The sequence below is a fragment of the Sinohyriopsis cumingii genome, chromosome 6, assembly GCF_028554795.1.
Source record: "Sinohyriopsis cumingii isolate HCF-2022 chromosome 6, ASM2855479v2, whole genome shotgun sequence".
Classification (NCBI taxonomy): Eukaryota; Metazoa; Mollusca; class Bivalvia; order Unionida; family Unionidae; genus Sinohyriopsis; species Sinohyriopsis cumingii.
The window spans coordinates 11619330-11641082 of record NC_142966.1 but is presented as its reverse complement, the minus strand read 5'-3'; the positions used below and the strand labels follow the sequence as shown (position 1 = coordinate 11641082).

Sequence of the window (21753 nt, the reverse complement as noted above, 5' to 3'; positions counted from 1 at the left end):
GTGTGTGTGTGTGTGTGTGTGTGTGTGTGTATGTGGAATGTGCTTTGCTGTAGTCATCAACAGATGTAATTCATAGATGATAACAATATTAGGGGCAGAAAATTTAATCTTGGATGGGGGCAAGGAGAGATGCCTAGAATTAAAAAAGGTAATGTCTGCTCTCTCAAATACATACAGCTTGATTTCTTGAAAACAACTTATTCTATCCAACATATTTTTATCTTAAGAAATAAAGCAAACAAGAAAGAGAATCTTATCCCTTCCTTGACAATTAAATGGTCAGTTCCTTAATGATAAGTACACTTTCCTTTATACAAGATTGTTATTTTTGAAATTTAAAAAAAAATGATTAGGGCCTTGACACTGTCTCACCTGTAATTGATGGTTAAAAGTAAGCTATGTATAATTATCAAAATCACAGTTCATTTATATTTAAAGGACATTCTGTTTTTAAGCTTCTGGGCAGAGTGATGACAAGATAATGTTATTTTTTCTTTTTCAGCACTGCAATTAGTCAGCAGTACCTACAAGTCCGATTGCCATTGATGTAATCATGAAGTTGATATTATTTTAAAAATAGAGGTGGATAATGCTGGGCCAAAATCGTGTTGCTGGATATCCAGATCAGATTCCAAAAAGACATGCTGCTGGACATCCAGGTTCAAGTCCCAAAACATTTGGTCTTTATCCAGATGACACCAAATTTGATCATCATAATTGGGAAAACAAAGCAAAAGCTGTCCATCCAAAGCAACAGGTCAATGAGATAGTTTCTAAAATGAGTAAATATGAGGAAAGATTTGCCAAATTGGAACGCATTTATAAAGAACAAGGCATTGAACTTGTGGAGGCAAACAAGAGAATAGACTACGTTCTAGTGCACGACATAACCCCTAAAGAGGATTTTGGGCATTTCGAAGAGCTGAGGAAGATGTTTATTAAGGGTCTTGAGGAGGAAGGAATGAGGGTTGTTAGAGAGAAAAGAGATAAGCAGTTTGGGCATCATGTATTCACAAAGATTCACTGTCCCTTCAAGCGACTCTGTATTGAAGCCGAGAAGGTGAAGCTGGAGATGAGTCTGAAAGATGTAAATATTTAGATTTTCTTTTTTTCTCTTCAGTTTCTTTGTTTTGCTAAAGTCCATCACTAGATGGCCTTCTTTTATTTACCATGGTTTTAAAGAAAATACAAAATGATGGAGTTTTTCGATGACTATTTAATAATCATTGCATTTTAGTCATAGGTTCAAAATTTATCATTTTTATTGGCCATATGATGTTGCAGTTACCATAATACTAGACTTTTTATTGAGTAGGTAATGATCCAAGATTTTTAATTATCCTAAAGTTAGAGCAGGTGAGACATAATATTGTGTGGAATTCTTGCTATGTGATGATGTCCAAAATGATAAAGGATAAAAATGAAGATAATACGCATTCTTTTCTTCATCTAATTTTCAATAATGTTATTTCCCTTCCTGATTTATCTTTCTCTTTCACCTCATTTATTTCATGCTAGCTGCCTTCTGAGGTAAGTTTTGAAAGGTTTTATTAGAGAGAGGATTATGTTTGTGTTCTACTCATTATTTTTGTGTTACAATAATATTATGTATATCTGATTTAATTGTTTGTAAGCTTTAAAAAATTTCTAGTTTTTAATTTTGTTATATGTTAAAATAATGTAGTTCTGTTTACTAGGAACTTTTTCCAGAACATAGTTTGACTTTGACTGTTCATTTTTGTAAACACATAAGGCTGACCTGGTTCCCGACCTTAATTCAAATTTAGTAACAGTCACATCAATGCCGTTTTAATATTTATTTTTATTGTGGGAATGATAAGAGAGGCTGTACTGAATACATGACCCTAGGCATGTAAATAGATTTTAGTGAAATAAATAACTTTTCTAATTTGTATTCTTTGAGAAAAATGATTGGTTCTTGCCAGGGCCATGCTAAGAGTATGTTATGTAAACATAATCACTTGACACTTATCCAGGCATCTGTTTTCCATGATATTCAAGTTTTAAACCATTGCTTAGAGAGAGATCTCTCAGTTGGGCTTCTAAACACTGAGACATAAAGGTGTTTCTTTTGGTGTGTCATTTTTGGAATTACATTTTAATGTTTATTCAAATTATTTGAATACTAAAAGATTAATTCATTTCTCAGAAAATATTTTGAGTGCTCATACAGAATTCTTGAACAAAGAAATTTCATTAATTCAAACAACAGATTATTTCTTGTGTTTCTAGAAAGAACTGTAGACTTGAGCACCATACAGGATACAGCAAACGTCATCTCCTTCCCTCTTGGATTTTTCGTTGGAACTCGAACTTGAATTCATTAGAACATTTCAATATTAGCACTTCTAAAACTTTGTTCATGGATTTATATATCTTCGGTTATTTTTGGATTTGATTCTTAAAACCTTAAGTTCTTATTGTTTCATTTTTACAGTATTTTTTCAGGGAAATAAATTTTTTCAAAGCTTTTTGTTTTCACTCTTTCTTGTGTTACTGCTTATTCGAACTTAAACAGATAACATAAGAATAATCATTGTTGTGTTGTACATTCTTAATGCAGAGAGACGTAGCTCTTGGACAAGCAAACTATGTCAACCCTGCTTGGTGCAAGTTTTAGCTTCATTTTCGAAACAGCTTCTGTTCAAACACATTGATTTTATTATATGTATTTTTTGCTGGTGGTCTAAGGTTGACATTGCCCAGGGTGGGAGTGGGAGACAAGCGCCCCAATCCTCCGAAATGCCCCATACGGCCTGCGTCTCTTACTGCCTCTGTCAACTAAAATCCAGCTCCTGGCCTTCGCGAGTGGCTTAGATTTGAAGCCCAGCAGACCATGTTTTCTACTAACAGGAGAAGGGGTGAAGGCGGCCCACTGGCGCCTTAAAACCAGTTGCTTCGGGTAGATGGGACTCGTAAACCTTGGATGGTAGCTCATCTAGGAGAAGGAAAACTCCGATTCCAAACCTCTGCTGCCTTGTGGCTATACCCACTCATGGGAAAGGCTAAGGGAGTAAACCCCGACAGAAAATCCGGAGATGGAGTCCCTAAGGCAGTATGACATTGACTTAAACGTCATTCCGGCAACTCCTGCGACGCCGTTGGTGCCAAGCTGTATCGGCATTCGTCGTTCCCTTGGGCACACCAGCTGTGTGGATAGGGGGATCTGCTGCATGGGCAACAGCTGATTCTCCATACCACCCTGCCCAGGCTTCATAGCTCCACTGGAGAGGACACTCCAGCGTCGTCGTACGGCGTCGGCACAACACAAGAAGTAGCAGTTTACCGGTTCTAAGTCAAAGCTCGATTGGCATAGAGCTTGGCGCCAGGGGTTACTTCTGATGGTGGGAGAGATCACCAGGTCTCACTGGACAGCTACCGCCCGCCTCAAGCTGGGCAGCCCCCAGTCAGTAAGGTGCTGCCCGCCATGGCCTGCCTGCTTCACTGGGTGCATGGAGCTTAGAGAACCATCTCGACAAGTGGGCCACAAAACTCTGCACCAGGAAAGACTAAAAGAAGAAATAAAAAGACTCCAACTCTTCGTTTTGCAACCTGGAACATCAGGACCATGTGTCCTGGATTGACCACTGACCTACAGCAGATCGACGATGCACGGAAGACTGCCGTCATTGACAGAGAACTCTCCCGACTGAACATCGACATTGCCTGCCTCCAGGAGACCCGACTGGCTGACAGCGGCACCATCAGGGAAGCCAATTACACATTCTTTTGGCAGGGGAAGCCCTTGGATGAACCTAGGCAGCATGGTGTAGGCTTTGCCGTCAAGAACACGCTAATCGCCTTCATTGAACCTCCATCATCAGGTACTGAGAGAATCCTTGCCCTCCGGCTGTCAACATCCTTAGGCCCGGTCAACATCTTCAGTGTGTACGCCCCGACCCTCTGCTCCACCTACGAGGAGAAAGACAAGTTTTATGAGGCTCTGGATCAGGCAATATCCAGTATCCCCAACAATGAAAGCCTTTACTTACTAGGAGACTTCAATGCTAGAGTGGGAGCTGACCATGAGGCCTGGTCCACCTGTCTCGGCTTTTACGGAAGGGGCAAGATCAACGAGAATGGTCAGCGACTGCTGGAGATGTGCTGCTCCCACAGCCTATGTGTGACCAACACTTTCTTCAAATGCAAGGAGATCCACCAGGTGTCGTGGAGACACCTACGTTCACGCCACTGGCACCAGCTAGACCTTGTCATCATCAGGCGTGCAGAACTGGCCAGTGTCCTCCTTACCCGCAGCTACCACAGTGCCGATTGTGACACGGACCATTCCCTCATGGCCAGCAAGGTGCGAATATTACCCAAGAAGCTGCACCACGCCAAGAAGAAGGGTCACCCACGTATCAACACCTGCTGTGCAAGCAACCCAGAGAAAACACAGCAGTTCATCAGCAAACTGAAGGAAGCCCTCACCAAAGTGACACCTGATGACACCATTGACTCCAAGTGGTCCCATATCCGTGACTCTGTGTACAATTCAGCCATCACAGCTTACGGGAAGAGGGAGCGAAAGAATGTCGACTGGTATGAGGCAAACTGGGAGGAGATGGAGCCCGTGACTGAGGCAAAGAGGAAAGCCCTCCTGGCATACAAGGCTGCACCTAGCCCCAGAACATTACAAGCCCTCAGGATTGCAAGGAATAACGCCCAGCAGACCGCCCGCCGCTGTGCCAACACCTACTGGCTGAACCTTTGCAACAGTATACAGACAGCTGCTGACACTGGGGTTACAAGAGGAATGTATGAGGGTATCAAAAAGGCGACAGGCCCCCCCCTCCAGCTACAAGACCGACCCCCTCAAGTCCAAGATGGGCAAAGTCATCACAGACCAGGGGAAACAACTGCAGCGATGGGTTGAGCACTATCTTGAGCTATATGCAACCCAAAACAATGTCACTGAAACTGCCCTGGATGCCATTCCAGACCTGCCTGTCATGGAGGAGCTAGACACACAGCCCACACTGGAAGAGCATGGAAAAGCCATCGATTGCCTTGCCTGTGGGAAGGCTCCTGGAAGCGACGGCATTCCGCCTGAAGTCCTCAAGAGCGGAAAACCAGCACTGCTTCAGCACCTACACACACTCCTCTGCCTTTGCTGGGAACAGGGATGCATCCCACAGGACATGCGTGACGCCAACATCGTCACTTTGTACAAAAACAAAGGAGACCGTAGCGACTGCAACAACTATTGGGGCATCTCCCTCCTCAGCATCTTCGGAAAGGCTTTCGCCCGAGTTGCCTTGGCACGCTTGCAGATCCTAGCCTCCCGCGTCTACCCAGAGTCCCAGTGTGGATTTCGAGCCGGCAGGTCAACTGTAGACATGATCTTCTCACTACGTCAGCTGCAGGAGAAGTGTTGCGAGCAGCAGATGCCCCTCTACATTGCCTTCATAGACCTGACGAAGGCATTTGACATGGTTAGTCGGAGTGGACTCTTCAGACTCCTGCAGAAGATCGGCTGCCCCCCACATCTGCTTGCTGTCATTATGTCGTTCCACGAGAACATGCACAGCACAGTGTGCTTCAATGGAGCAACATCTGAAGCATTCCCAGTCATTAGCGGAGTCAAACAAGGCTGTGTCCTTGCACCGACACTCTTTGCCATCTTCTTCTTCATGCTTCTCCAGTACGCATTCAAGGACTGCAGCAAGGGAGTGTACATCCATACCAGGGCTGACGGCAAGCTGTTCAACATCGCCCGTCTCCGTGCTAAGACTAAAGTCACAGAGGTACTCATCCGTGAATTGCTCTTTGCCGATGATGCAGCCTTGACATCACACACGGAAGATGGACTTCAGCAGCTGGTATGCTGCCTCTCCCATGCATGTAAGGAATTTGGACTGACCATCAGTTTGAAGAAAACGAATGTCATGGCACAGGACACAGACTCCCCTCCCTCTGTCTCCATCGATGGGTACAATTTGGAAGTTGTCGAGAACTTCACATACCTCGGGTCTAACATCTCCAGCTCACTCTCCATTGATTCTGAGGTGGGCAGCAGGATTGCCAAGGCAGCAGCAGTGATGGCCAGACTTAACCAGAGAGTCTGGAACAACCCCAACCTCACAGAGAAGACCAAACTGCGTGTCTACCAAGCCTGCGTGCTCAGCTTACTTCTCTACAGCAGCGAAACATGGACCACCTATGCAAGACACGAGAGGAAACTCAACAGCTTCCACCTGAGATGTCTGCGGCGCATTCCGCACATCCAGTGGCAGGACAAAGTACCCAACACAGAGGTTCTAGAACGCGCCAACATGAACAGCATGTTCTCCATACTCAGCGAGAGGTGCCTTCACTGGCTCGGCTATGTCAAGAGAATGAACCCAGGTCGCATTCCCAAGGACCTGTTATATGGGGAGTTAGCAGAAGGTGCACGACCAACTGGACAACCGCATCTGCGCTACAAAGATGTTTGCAAGAAGGATATGAAGACAGCAAACATCAATGTCAATGACTGGGAGAGCTGTGCAAACAACCATTCCAGCTGGCATCTAGCTGTCAGGCAGGGAGTTCAAAACGCAGAGGAAAAGAGAAGAATAAAACAAGCTGAAAAGAGAGCTAAAAAGAAGGATAAGCAAAAGCGTACTTTGGAGCTACGCCATCGTCTCCCGTAGATGGACAGATGCCAAGTTTTTGCTGAATATGTTATAAAATTAAAGTAAAATATTGGATTTACCTAATTAATTAATTTACAAAATGTGTTAATAATTTAGGGATTATACACAGTGAAATTAATTGGGGATCATGAATATAATATGGGTCATAGATGACTAATGCACAAACCCCAATTTAGCTTTTTTATATATAATTTGTTTTTACTTTTATTAGGCTAGGTCATGTGTTTACATTGAATACAAGGATAGTCTAACTCTGATCCCTAGGGGAAAAATGAACATATGCAATACATGCACTTTGAAACTACAGAAACTCGAAATTTTAGGTAATTTAAATAGAAACACCTAATGGACAGGGTAGATAATGTAATTTGGTGTTTTATGGTACAGATATACAAGTAGTTATTTTGTGCCTAGACTATTGGAGTAAAATGCTTTGTCCACATACAGGCCACAGTAACTGATCTTGGTTGATTTAGTGGCAAGATTCAAAATAGGACTCTTTTGGTCATGACTCCCGAAATGCTAATCACCATGGCTTCTCCTTCTGGTGGTTGTATAAAGGTTGCTGTGTGATAAATACCAGCTTGATAATGATACAGTCCAGTTTTATACAAAGAGACAAAGTTTATTAAATTACGAATGATCTGAATATCATCACTTTTTTGTGTTGTACATTTATATCTGTAAATACCTGAGTTATTTCACTTTTTACCTCTATATCTGTAAATACCTGAGCTGTTTCACTTTATTACTTTAACTGTAAATAGCTGAGTTACCTGTCTGCACATAGTATATATATTGCTAATCACATGTGCTTTCTTGACTGTTGATTTTATAAACTGTAGTTTTATATGTGGTATATATATATATATATATATATATATTAATTAGTAGTTTATCTCATGGGTCGGTGGTTCTTTCCAGGGATCTTCCTCCACCATTGATACTGGTTGCCATGTATAGCCTATCATCTATCTTGTGCTGAAAAATGGCATTAAACCACAATAACATTAGTAGTTTAACCTCTTCCAGGAACAGATGAACAAGCAAGTCATTCTGCTCATCAATGCAGAGTGACTTCCCTTTTCCTCAGATTTTTAGCTGGTTTCGAGTTCTTAATAGCTTTTACTTGATACATCCTCAAATCAGAACAAAACCGCAAGGAAGTCCCCATCCCGATAGCAGAACTCCTGACGCCAAAAGCGTGGATCAGAGTTGGATGCTGGAACGTCCAAACGCTCAACCAGACTGGAAAACTGGCACAAGCAGTGAGCGAATTGAATCACTACAACTTGACCCTCATGGGTGTAACAGAAGCAAGATGGACTGGTGCCGGCAAGCAGAAGTTGAACTCCGGAGAAGTCATCATCTGGTCCGGAAGGAAGGACAATGACCACCGGGAGGGGGTCGCGATCATTATCAGCAAGAACAAGACCAATACCGTTCTACAATGGAAGCCAGTGAACGAGCGCCTGCTGTACATCAGGATGAACTCCAAGTACGCCAAGCTGTCTGTTGTTGTGGCCTATGCACCAATAGACAACGCGGAAGAAGAGGATAAAGACACCTTCTACGACGCTCTTCAAGCCGTTTTAGAGGACGTCCCTTGACATGACATGCTGTTGGTACTTGGCGACTTCAACGCTAAGGTCGGCTGTGACAATAAAGACAGAGAGAGGACCATGGGGCACCATGGAGTAGGTGTGATGACTGACAATGGGGAAAGACTGGTCAACTTTTGTGAAGAGAATGACTTGGTCATAGGAGGTACCCATCACCAGATGGCAGAACTCAGAACCAGATTGACCACATCATCATCAACGGCTGATGGAAACACTCCCTGCAGGATGTGCGAGTGATGCGGCATGCTGACATCGGCAGCGACCGTAGTCTTCTAGTGGCCAAGGTGACTTTGAACCTTAAAAAAATTATAATAAGGGTCTCCAGGAATCGGCGCTTCGATGTGGCCAAGCTAAAAGATCCAAAAGTGAAGGAAGAGTTTAGGCTGACCCTAAGGAATAGGTTTAGTGTTGTAGAAGATGAGACAGCGCTGACCATAGACAGTTTCAACAGAGTTATGAAGGAAGCAGGAGAAGTAGTTTTAGGTTATAGGAATAGTAAGAAGACGGAGTGGATATCAGGAGAGACGTGGACTCACATAGATGAGAGAAGACAGATTAAGAAGAGATTTTTGACTCCAAGTCACCAAGACTGAAAGAGAGAATTTTGAAGGAGTATAGAGGAAAAGACAAGGAGGTAAAGAAATCAGCAAGGAGAGACAGGAGAGAATACACAGGGAGACTGGCAAAGGAGGCGGAGGCAGCAGCAGAGCAGAAAGACATGAAGACGGTGTACCAGAACACCAAGAAGCTGAAGGGTGACTACGACCAGCACCACGACCTTCCATTGGGAGATGAAGATGGAACTCATGTCACAGTGGAGGAGGAGAAGCTGAAGAGATGGAAGCAACACTTTGAGTCCATACTGAATCGCCCAGACCCACAAGTACTCGCTGACATTCCTGAAGCAGAGGAGGACCTTGACATCAACTGCGATGACATCACTGTTGAGGAGGTCAAGCAGGCCATCCACAAGCTGAAAAATGGGAAGGCACCTGGCGATGATGGAGTATGTCCTGAGATGCTGAAGGCAAAAGACACAAAGGCACCGCAGTTTCTTTGTCAGAGTCTCCAAAAGATCTGGGATAGTGAAGAAGCACCAAATGACTGGAAAACAGGAATCATCGTCAAACTTCCCAAGAAAGGAGATCTGGGGAACTGCAACAACTGGCGAGGAATCACCTTACTATCCATCTCCAGTAAGATTTTCAGTCGCATCATTCTTCAACGCATCACAACAGCTGTGGACGCTAGGAACAGGCAGGCTTTAGGAAGGGCAAATCCTGCATCGACCACATCTTTGCTCTGAGACAGATCCTTGAGCAGTTCCATGAGTGGAGTGGATCCCTTTATGTGGTCTTTGTGGCCTTTGAGAAGGCCTTCAACAGCCTGCACAGACCCTCTCTGTGGAAGATCCTACGACACTATGGCATCCCCCAGAAACTTGTCAACGTCATCAGGTCCCTGTATGAGAACTTTGAGTGCAGAGTCATCCACAACAACCTACTCACTGAACTATTCAAAGTGGAAACCGGAGTGAAGCAAGGATGCATTCTCTCGCCGATCCTCTTCTCACTGACCATTGACTGGATCATGCGCCGCACCATAGCGGGCAGGAGGCAAGGAATACAGTGGACGCTGACCTCAATACTGGATGACCTGGATTATGCCGATGACATTGGTTTGCTGGCAAGCAGACATCAGGATATCCAACAGAAGACACAACAGTTGGTACAGACAGCAAGCACCATAGGTCTTCAAGTCCACATAGGGAAGACACAAGTCTTGAGGAAGAACACAAGAGTTGGCGACCCAATCACCATCAACGACCAGCCTCTGCAAGAAGTAGATGCATTCACATACCTGGGCAGCAAGGTCACCATGGATGGAGATTGCACAAGGGAAGTCACCACAAGAATCAGCAAGGCCAACCAGGCCTTCGCAATGCTGAAGCCCATCTGGAGGACAACAAACCTCAGTGCCCACACGAAGATCCGTATCTTCAAGAGCAATGTGCTGAGCATCCTTTTGTATGGGTCAGAGTGTTGGGAGACCACTGCTAACATAGAACGCAAGCTCGAAGTCTTCCAGACCAAGTTCCTGCGATGGATCATGAGGATCTTCTGGCCAAACATGATCTTGAACGAGGAACTCCGGCACAGAGCGGGCATAAGCACCATCGCTGAGACCATTGCAACTCGTCGATGGAGATGGCTTGGCCACATCTGCAGAATGCCCCCTGACTCACAACCAAGGGTGGCACTGAGATGGACTCCACAGGGGAAAAGGAACCATGGCTTCACCCTGCAGACCGCCCCCATTACAGCAGCCGACAGACCAAAATGGTGCTCCCTGTGCTGTCACCCCAAGCACCAGATGGCGCAGAGAGGATTGATTGATTGATTGATCCTCAAATCAGAGATAATGATGCCTTTATGTTAGCATTGTTATATGGTGAAAGGGTCTAACTTTAAGTGAAGTAGCCACATGACCTGTTTAATATGGTGAGACAAGCTGATAGCATCATTGCACAATAAATCACATGGTCACATGATCTGTTTGATATGGTCAGACAAGCTGATAGCAGCATTACATTATAAATCACACATGTAGCCAAAATTGAGAGTGGACTGTAGGAGTGATGATTGACAGATGGTTCATTGTAGGCTGAGCATGTATATTCATCATTTCTGTTCCAAGATTTTACTTTTGAAGATTTTAAAATTTATTTTCCAAAAATCAGCTAAAAGAAGAATACCGATATTGCTGTGCTGCAAGACCTATGTCTCAATGATTTTAACTTAACCTATAGGACAGCCAATATAGGGACACCTTTGATGCTTTGCCATTCTGGGGCCCAAAAAAGTAAATAGTCATTTACTAAAGTCATTTTAAATTGTGTGTATACATGTACTAGTCATTTATACAACTATTGCTTACTGTTACTATGCCATAGAGTGTTTTATTACTGGATTGATTCAGGAAAATTTTGTTCGTGTTGGAAACATGGTGGAAGGAGAGCTTGATATCCTGACTTATTTGGGGATGCTGGAGAAGTCCTGATATAGATGTTTAGCTCCGTATTGCAAACCACAACTTCAACCATGATGTAGCTAGAGGAAATAAAGAAGTTAGAATAGAAATGTGAGGCATTGGGGTGTCAAATGCAGGGAGACCTTATGAGTTTTGGCAATGTCGCAGTAGAAATCATGGGTGCACGCACCTCCCATGCCCCTCCCCCCGAGAGCTCACCTTTGAACAATATTTTGGTCTATATCCCTAAAATTTATTTTTTAAATAAATGTTGTTTTTTTAATATAAATTTTAAATTTATATTTTAAATAAACGAGGTACAGTTACTATCTTGTTTATGTATTATCCTGAAAGGATTCATCTTGTAAGACATGTCTCTGTTGACTCGTGTGTGTGTGTGTGTGTCTGTGTGTAAAAGTAAATAATTCAATTTGATGTACAACCTAGATATGCTAATACCAGATGTAACATGTTGGTTTATACAGTTACCTATTTGTAAACATTTACAGGCAATAGACTAAACTACCAGTAAGCATTTTAAACATATGCCTTTCCAGTAAAAAAAATTCTGATACTATGGTTGAAAAGATACAGGTTATGCTGTATTCATAGGTTACAGACGAGTTTTCTGGCAAAAAATGACAGGAAAAATTTGAATTTTAGATTCTACATTTTGACGTGAATTTTATATTTAAAATCTTGTCATCATTCATTGTATTTTTATATCTTGTATAGCTGAACGTTGGTCTCTTGTTATTAATGTAGATGAATCATACACTAACAATAATGCTTATCAAGGAAAATTGATTAAAGTAAATGAATAATGCACTAACAGTAACACTTATAAGGGACAAATGAATCATTCTATAACCTATTCTATGTTTTTCTCTTCAAACATTTCCAATTCTACTTTTTATATACAATTTCATCACTGATACAACATTTTCTTGTTATTCCAATAGGAAAAATCTAGCAATGAACAAAATAGATGGTTCTGGACAAGATGTATAGCAAAATATTTTGAAACTGATGATACAGGTAGGTACATTATATATATATATATATATATATATATATATATATATATATATATATATATATATATATATATATATATATATATATATATATATATATATATAACCTTCGAAAGGATTACATGCAATTGTTAGGTATTGAAGAACCTTAGAAAATGACAATGCATGAGATTAATTAATAAATCTTGGTTGATACTCAAAAATGGCGGGTACTTAATATTAACAAAACTTTAAGAATAATAGATTTGGGATGTGCCCTTTTTATGTAGAAATATATTTTTAGTAACTTCTTGTACATGACTTTGTCTAATTTTTGTAATTTTTATTAATTGCTGTAAACTATATTGGTTATCTATTGCTGGATTTAATATGTACACATGAGTGAGGATCAATTTCAACATATTAAAGAATGCAAAATTGCATAGAATCTGTAAAAATATGTTTATGTATATGTTGACAGTTGTTAATAATACAAAATTATTATTAATTATGTTTACGAGGTTAGGCCTTTATCCCCATTGGACAGATCAGTCAGGTGGTATCTTTGAAGAATTAGGTGAATTCCTATTGGATAAGTTAGGTCACATGAATAGGTATTTTTAAATATTAGATTGAGTAGTAAGATCTGTCATATAGGGTATATTGCGACATATAGTCATAATAGACTCTTGAATGTGTATATAATGAGATAACAGCAGTCAGATTCATTCCTATTTTGGAGTCCTTCTTGTAGTGTGTATTATTCAAAGGAGTTCTGGACAATTCCTGATTGTTGGTGGACCAGTAAATTTACAGTTCTAAAATTTTACATTTTACTACGTTTTACAAAACTGACCTCTTTTTAATGCATAGAAAGCCATGCCCTATTAATTAGCATAACACATCATGTAAATATTTTATGTTGATGCTTGTCACATGTGAATCAGTCTTACTATATTCATCATTCAGGGGTCCCTCAAGGCTCAGTTTTGGGCCCTCTGACCTCTTCTTTATCTATATCAATGATCTACCATTAAATAATGAATCCACAAATACAGATTTGTTTGCAGATGATGCAACCTTGTATGCATCTAGTTCTGATACTGAAGTTATCCAAATGAGATTAAACTCAGACCTTATTAGAGTCCAAACCTGGGCACAACAAAATAGGATGGTAGTTAATGAAGGTAAAACAAAATGTATGACTTTGGGGACATCACAAAAGCTACACATGTTAGGGAACCCAGAACTATCTCTCACAATAAATAATCATCCATTAAAAAATGTCAAATATAAAAAGCTTGTAGGTGTGACCATAGATAATAATTTATTAAGGAATGACTATATTGATAAACTTTGTAAAACACTGTCATCCAAAATTGCCCTACTCAGCAGAATCAAGAAATATTTACCTATGGAAACTTGAAATCTACACTAAAAGTCATATATTCTTCCAGCAATGGATTATTGTTCAGATGCATGGGGAAACTGTGCTAAATCTGAGCTTGACAGGATTTATAAACTTCAGAAATGAGCAGCACCTGTAATTTTAGATGCATCTGTTGATCATCCCTCAAAGCATTATTTACAGAACTCAGATGGTTCACAATACATGACAGGATAGATTTTCACAAGGCAGTTCTTTTATATAAATGTCTACATGGAACTGCACCATAGTATCTTCAGGACTTATTCAGCCTTTTTCAACACAATACCAGTTCATATGGAAACCTTCTAGCACCAAAATCAAGAACAAAGCAATTTAAAAAGAGCTTCCAATACTCTGGTACAGTTCTATGGAACAAGCATCCACTACATGTAAAATCTGCTGAAAATATTAGAGTATTTAAGAAGAGATATCATGAGCACGTATATGCTTCTAATGGATAGTAATTCAATTTAGTATTTTAATACTAAACATGTTATAATAAACAGTAATTATTGCTATCTTCATATAATGTGCATTGTTATGCGAGTCCTTAAGAGGGCCTCAAGAGAGAATAGTCCTTGACTAATGAGTCACACTCTATAAATAAATCATTATTATTATTATTATTATTATTATTATTAATTATTATTATTATTACAGTACATGTATTATTTTAGGGCATGCTGAAAATTTTATGAAAAAACTTTGAAAAAAAAAAGTTAAAATAATAATGATTTGAACTTGTATATGATACAGCATACATTGCTAGAAATTGAATATGTATAGCAGTAAATAATAAATCCACAAATGAATATTTATAGCAGTAATTAATAAATCCACAAATGGAATATTTATGGCAGTAATTAATAAATCCACAAATGGAATATTTATGGCAGTAATTAATAAATCCATAATATGAATATTTATGGCAGTAATTAATCAATCCAAAAAGTGGATATTTCTAGCAGTAATTATTAAATTTACAATGTGAATATTTCTAGTAGAAATTAATTAATCCACAAAAAATGAATATTTATGGCAGTAATTAATAAATCCACAAGGAGAATATTTATAGCAGTAATTACTAAATCCACAATGTGAATATTTATAGCAGTAATTAATCAATCCACAAAGTTAATGTTTATAGCAGAAATGAATAAATCCACAAAGGGAATATTTATAGCAGTAATTTGAAATTTACAATGTGAATATTTCTAGTAGAAATTAATTAATCCACAAAATGAATATTTATGGCAGTAATTAATAAATCCACCAGGTGGATATTTACTGCAGCAATTGATAAATCCACCTTATGAGTATTTATCGTGGTAGTTAATAAATCCACAGTATGAATAATTATATCAGTAATTAGGGAATCCACAGTGTGAATATTTACAGCAGTAATACATCCATAAACTGAATATTTATATCAGTAATTAACAAATGTACAATGAGAATATTTATATCAGGAATAAATAAGTCCACAAAGTGAACATTTATAGCAGTAATTAATAAATTTTTGATGCAGTTACCTGTGATAATATGTGTTTCAATGTCTCGAATAAACAAGATACAGGTAAGGGCCACCCTGTGTCAGTTTCTTATTGACCCCACTTTGGGCCCCAATTTTCCCATTATAAATTTTTGTCCTGTATCATTTTTAAACAGGTCAATTGGAACTTTCAATTTTCCTCTATTTCACTAATTAACCATTATTATGTCATTATTCATTGTTGAGAAAATATGTAATAAATGTGCAATATGAAAAATGTATGGTGCACATTTTGCTGATAAACCCTTGTACCCCCTAATGGTATGCATAAGGGAACTAGCCCTATGAATAATAAAACCATCCCCAAAAGATAGCACACAGTCCAAGCTATATGGTACATGCTAATTGGAAAATTCCTCAATATAAGGTTCCATCACTTCTATTGTAACTTGTCTTACTACCCTGAATTACATTATAAAGAGGGAGCACTTTACACTTAGAAAATGTATATAAAATAAAATGATGTTGTTGTTGTGGGGTTTAATGCCGTTTTTCAGCACATAATAGGCTATGCATGGTGGCCAGTATTAATGGCGGAGGAAGAACCCGGGAAAATCCACCAACTCACAAGAAGCTACTGGCAAGCTTTCTCACATACCCACATTGGCCGAATCCTAGACTTGATTCACCCACGCAGACAGAGGTGAAATGGCAGTGATCTGTAACGGAGAGCACTTGGCTACTCAGGACCCCCAATATAATGATGTGTGTATATATATATATATATATATATATATATATATATATATATATATATATATATATATATATATATATATATATATATATATATATATGCCATGAGTTGTAATACCCAAGTATAATTGTGTGTTTGAAATCAGTTTTGTTTTTTGGCTTTTATGTTCATATTTAGTGGTAAATAAATTAATGAATGTCGGAGGTTATTCCAGGAATAAATCTTGACTTGCCTGACCTAGAGGCCATATTTACATTTTTGATAGTATATAATGATGCAAGTATATAATTTCATTGTGTATGTTGCAAAGTGAAAAATTTACATTACCCTAATAATGTAAAACAGTTGAATAATTTTAGTTGGCATCCATTGATAATTACCTTAATAAATGTAAAGAGATTGAAGAGTTTCAGTTGGCATCCATTGCTAATATCTTGATGCTGTATTTCTATTACAGAAGATTATGAGAGTGCTCCATTTGCCATTGAATACATTAATTTGTTCCAAAACTTTGAGAAACCAGAAGAGTTCTTTCGTCCAGCCATCAGGTCATTACTGGTAAGTAAGATTATCCATTTGAAAAAAATTCAGCCAATCTAAATTGAAGTCACACTGTTGATTGAAGGCTTTCAGCCAAGATTGACGTCTCAATGGTCATCCTAGGGATTTCAATTAAAATTGAAGTCGCACTTTTGATTGAAGGCTTTCAGCCAAGACTGACGTCTCAATGGTATCCAAGGGATTTCACTTAAAATTGAAGTCGCACTGTTGATTGAAGGCTTTCAGCCAAGACTGATGTCTCAATGGTCATCCAAGGGATTTCACTTAAAATTGAAGTCGCACTGTTGATTGAAGGCTTTCAGCCAAGACTGATGTCTCAATGGTCATCCAAGGGATTTCAATTAAAATTGAAGTCGCACTGTTGATTGAAGGCTTTCGGCCAAGACTGACGTCTCAATGGTCATCCAAGGGATTTCACTTAAAATTGAAGTCGCACTGTTGATTGAAGGCTTTCAGCCAAGACTGACGTCTCAATGGTCATCCAAGGGATTTCACTTAAAATTGAAGTCGCACTGTTGATTGAAGGCTTTCAGCCAAGACTGACATCTCAATGGTCATCCAAGGGATTTCAATTAAAATTGAAGTCGCACTGTTGATTGAAGGCTTTCAGCCAAGACTGACGTCTCAATGGTCATCCAAAGGATTTCACTTAAAATTGAAGTCACACTGTTGATTGAGGGCTTTCAGCCAAGACTGATGTCTCAATGGTCATCCAAGGGATTTCAATTAAAATTGATGTCGCACTGTTCATCGAAGGGTTTCAATTAAGTCTGAAGTCAAACATTTGACTGAAGGCTTTCAGCCAAGATTGAATTCACACTGTTCATCCAAGGGTTTTTAATTAAGCCTGAAGTCAAACATTTGACTGAAGGCTTTCAGCCAAGATTGAATTCACACTGTTCATCCAAGGGTTTCAATTAAGTCTGAAGTCAAATGTTTGACTGAAGGCTTTCAGCCAAGATTGAATTCACACTGTTCATCCAAGGGTTTCAATTAAGTCTGAAGTCAAATGTTTGACTGAAGGCTTTCAGCCAAGATTGAATTCACACTGTTCATTGAAGGGTTTCAATTAAGTCTGAAGTCAAATGTTTGACTGAAGGCTTTCAGCCAAGATTGAATTAACACTGTTCATTGAAGGGTTTCGATTAAGTCTGAATTCAAACATTTGACAAAAAGCTTTCAGCCAAACTGAAGTCACACTGTTCATCCAAGGGTTTCAAACAGGTCTGAAGTCAAACTAGAGGTTAATTGAGATTCAGAATTCACATCTTGGGTTAGTATGGATGGCAGCTGTTAATCATCTGCCAAATGATGGTTATTCCATTGGCTTGGCTTGGAGAGTAGCTGTCAGTGGTGTGTCACATAACAGATATTTCCATTGGCTTAGCATGTAGGGTAGCTGTCAGTGGTGTGTCACATAACATATATTTATACTGGCAGGCTGACCAATTGTTATTAATGACATGGCACTAAACATTACTTGGTGACTCTTTGTGCCATTACTGCTCCATAATACACATAATACATACTGGCTTGTATGAACTGCTTCCACAAGCTGGATTAAATTTGGTAATACATATTGTGTTACTTTAAGCTTCCCTGTATTTTTTGTATAAACTTCCTATCTTCACAGTATTCATTGTATAAACTTCCTATCTTCACTGTATTCATTGTATAAACTTCCTATCTTCACTGTATTCATTGTACAAACTTCCTATCTTTACTGTATTCTTTCTATAAACTTCCTATATTCACTGTATTCATTGTACAAACTTCCTATCTTTACTGTATTCATTGTACAAACTCCCTATCTTTACTGTATTCATTGTACAAACTTCCTATCTTTACTGTATTCATTGTACAAGCTTCCTATCTTCACTGTATTCATTGTACAAACTTCCAATCTTTACTAGGGGCCCCGAGTGGCCGAGTGGTCTAAAGCGCTCTCCGTTACGGATCACTGCCATCTCACCTCTGTCTGCGTGGGTTCGAGTCCAAGGCTCGGCTAGCGTGGGTACGTGGGAAAGCCTGCCAGTAGCTTCTCGTGGGTCGGTGGTTCTTCCCTGGGTTTTTCAGGGTTCTTCCTCCACCATTAATACTGGCCGCCATGTATAGCCTATCGTGTGCTGAAAAATGGCGTTAAACACTACAACAACAACAACCAATCTTTACTGTGTTCTTTGCATAAACTTTCCATGTTTGCTGCATACTTCATATCAACTTACAATCTTCCCTGTATACTTTGTAAAAATTTCCTTTCTTTATATTATTTTTGCAAATTGTTTTGTATTTAAACAGATATTATAATGGGGCATATTACAATATTATAATGGAGCATATTACAATATTATAATGGGCATATTACAATATTATAATGGGGCATATTACAATATTATAATGGGGCATATTACAATATTATAATGGGCATATTACAATATTATAATGGGGCATATTACAATATTATAATGGGGCATATTACAATATTGTAATGGGGCATATTACATTATTATAATGGGGCTTATTACAATATTATAATGGGGCATATTACAATATTGTAATGGGGCATATTACATTATTATAATGGGGCTTATTACAATATTATAATGGGGCATATTACAATATTGTAATGGGGCAGGGAATACAGCTGACTCTCTTTATTCATAATTTTGAATCAATACTTTTTTCCCTATTACACATTGTAGAATTGAAGAACCATTTTATATCATGGCCATTATAATGCATGAAACCTTTATGTTTTGGATATCCTTGTTCAAATGAAAGAGAAATGTTTCATAGTACATCTAATTTTTTTACAGGGAGTATCTTTTCCATATTTTAAGATATTTCCTACAGTTCAGGAGGCCTTTTTTGTAAGAGCAGTAAGCCAGAGTCAGACTTGGTAAATTTGAATTAAAAATATAAAAAAGCATACTTTTCCATTTGTTGACCTGTAATATATTTATTGATACATGTATTAATAGGATAAAGCTAGTTACATCTGTACTTTTTATGTTTTTGAAGGTCAACCACATGCTTATCAATATGGACCTGAAGAAAGTATTTCCTGAATACCCGTTCATGCCCAGAGACATTGGTAATGTTTCATTGCTTTTGTATTTTTATAGTACTGTTAAATAAGAATAAATATATCATTAAATTATGGCTTTTTATCTCACCCCTACAAAGTACTTGGTTAATTGCTATGAAACTTTACAAAAGCATTTAGTAAATGGTCTGGTTGGCCCTAAATAAAAGTACTGTCTCTTGGACATATAACATGGCCACCTAAGCATCAATCTTTGGAATCTTGTTATTACTGTCACTCCTGAACAGATGGTCATATTGCTATGGAGTTTTCAGTTATGATGTCTAGTTTGTCCTGAATCAGATTGGAACCTATATAACATTTATCCTGGAACTCTTGCTATCACTACTTATCTTGACTATATGGTAATATCTACATGGAATCTTTGATAAAACAACTCCCTTGATATTTTGTTGGTCCTAAATAAAAATAGTGCTGACCTGACATCCAGTATAAATGCTATGGTGGACATATTGAAAATCTTCCTATTGCTATTTTACTTTTCCTGAGCAGATAGTCATATTGATGTGGGTTTTTCGCTGAAAGATTTCTTATGATGTCAAGTTGATTTTAAATGAAAATGGTGTCTTTTACACATCCAGTATAGCCATGAGGTATTTTGAAAATTCTTATTAACAGATGGTCATATCAACATGCTTTTTTCGTTAAAAATGTCTAAAAAAGACTTCCTAATAATGTCTAGTTAATCATAAATGAAACTGATCCTTTTCTGTGATCCATTATGACTGCCATGGTGTCCATTTGAAAATCTCATCACTACTTCTCCCAAAAGAATGGTCGATTTGACATGATTTTTCATGAAAAACTTCTTATGATGTCTCATTGATTATGTTGTCTCTCAGACATTCAATATGGCTACAATGGGAGTCTTGTTATAACTACTTCATAATGGATTGTCACTCTGAGATTAGTTTTCACTGAAAGATTTCTTATGATGTCTGGTTGATTTGGAATGAAAATTGTGCCATTCTAATACCCAATATGGCCACTATGACATCACTCTTCATTATTCTATCCTAAAATTTAAATTTTGGAAGGGGGGATTATCTCTGCCATTTGTAAACATGGGGGGAATTTTCTAAGTATAGAGGGTGTTAAATCAAGACAGTAAAGTATATATTTATGAAGAAATGAAACCAGATGTATAATATTAATTAATTTGATTGACAGGCCCAATACTAGAATAGTTGTATATAGTTCAAGGAGCATGATCTTTTGGTCTAGCCATTCCTTATTCCATTACCGTAGAACCATTTGCTTTTCATCACACCTCCAAATTCATGTGTGATGGACCCATCAGTGTGCAGATGACTGTCATGTGTATGAGGCCACTGATCTGGGAGATGTACCATTTAATTATTTCAGGGGAGTGCACCACATTTGATCTTTTTAAATTGCTTATGGTAACTTTTTACTTAATTTATTTTTTGATAATGCCTGTTTCACATTTTCCAGTTTCAAATTGGAGACTTTAAGTTTGTAACCACTTTAAGTACTGACATATCAGGGTCTATTGGGTTTACATGTAATCACATTATACACCCCATTACATCATAATCTGTGGGGTTTGTGTTTAGTCATATCATATACTGGCATATCAGGGTCTATTGGGTTTACGTATAATCACAATATGTACGCTTTCATGTCATGATCTATTGGGGTTCACTTGTAATCACATTATGTACCTGCATATAGGGTCTGTAGGGGTTTGCTTGCAATTACATTAAGTACTGGCATATCAGGATCTATAGGGTTTGTTTGTAATCACATTAGGTACTGGCATATGGGGTCTGTAGGCGTTTGCTTGTAATCACATTAGGTACTGGCATATGGGGTCTGTAGGGGTTTGCTTGTAATTACATTAAGTACTGGCATATAGGGTCTGTAGGGGTTTGCTTGTAATTACATTAAGTACTGGCATATCAGGATCTATAGGGTTTGTTTGTAATCACATTAGGTACTGGCATATGGGGTCTGTAGGCGTTTGCTTGTAATCACATTAGGTACTGGCATATAGGGTCTGTAGGGGTTTGCTTGTAATTACATTAAGTACTGGCATATAGGGTCTGTAGGGGTTTGCT

At 38.7% G+C, this 21753-nt stretch overlaps 1 protein-coding gene across 1 annotated transcript in view; it reads left to right on the top strand.

Annotated features, from left to right (window-relative positions):
* Nucleotides 1–589: 589 nt before the first annotated feature.
* LOC149796371 (uncharacterized) overlaps nucleotides 590–21753 on the top strand; it is a 122754-nt gene continuing 101590 nt past the window's right edge. The window contains exons 1-8 of the mRNA XM_089960232.1: nucleotides 590–1087; nucleotides 6871–6982; nucleotides 7809–8248; nucleotides 9018–9164; nucleotides 9593–9814; nucleotides 12274–12349; nucleotides 16463–16563; nucleotides 19588–19660. Coding sequence (XP_089816358.1) covers nucleotides 590–1087; nucleotides 6871–6982; nucleotides 7809–8248; nucleotides 9018–9164; nucleotides 9593–9814; nucleotides 12274–12349; nucleotides 16463–16563; nucleotides 19588–19660 — 1669 coding nt within the window. The remainder of the gene's footprint in view (nucleotides 1088–6870; nucleotides 6983–7808; nucleotides 8249–9017; nucleotides 9165–9592; nucleotides 9815–12273; nucleotides 12350–16462; nucleotides 16564–19587; nucleotides 19661–21753) is intronic.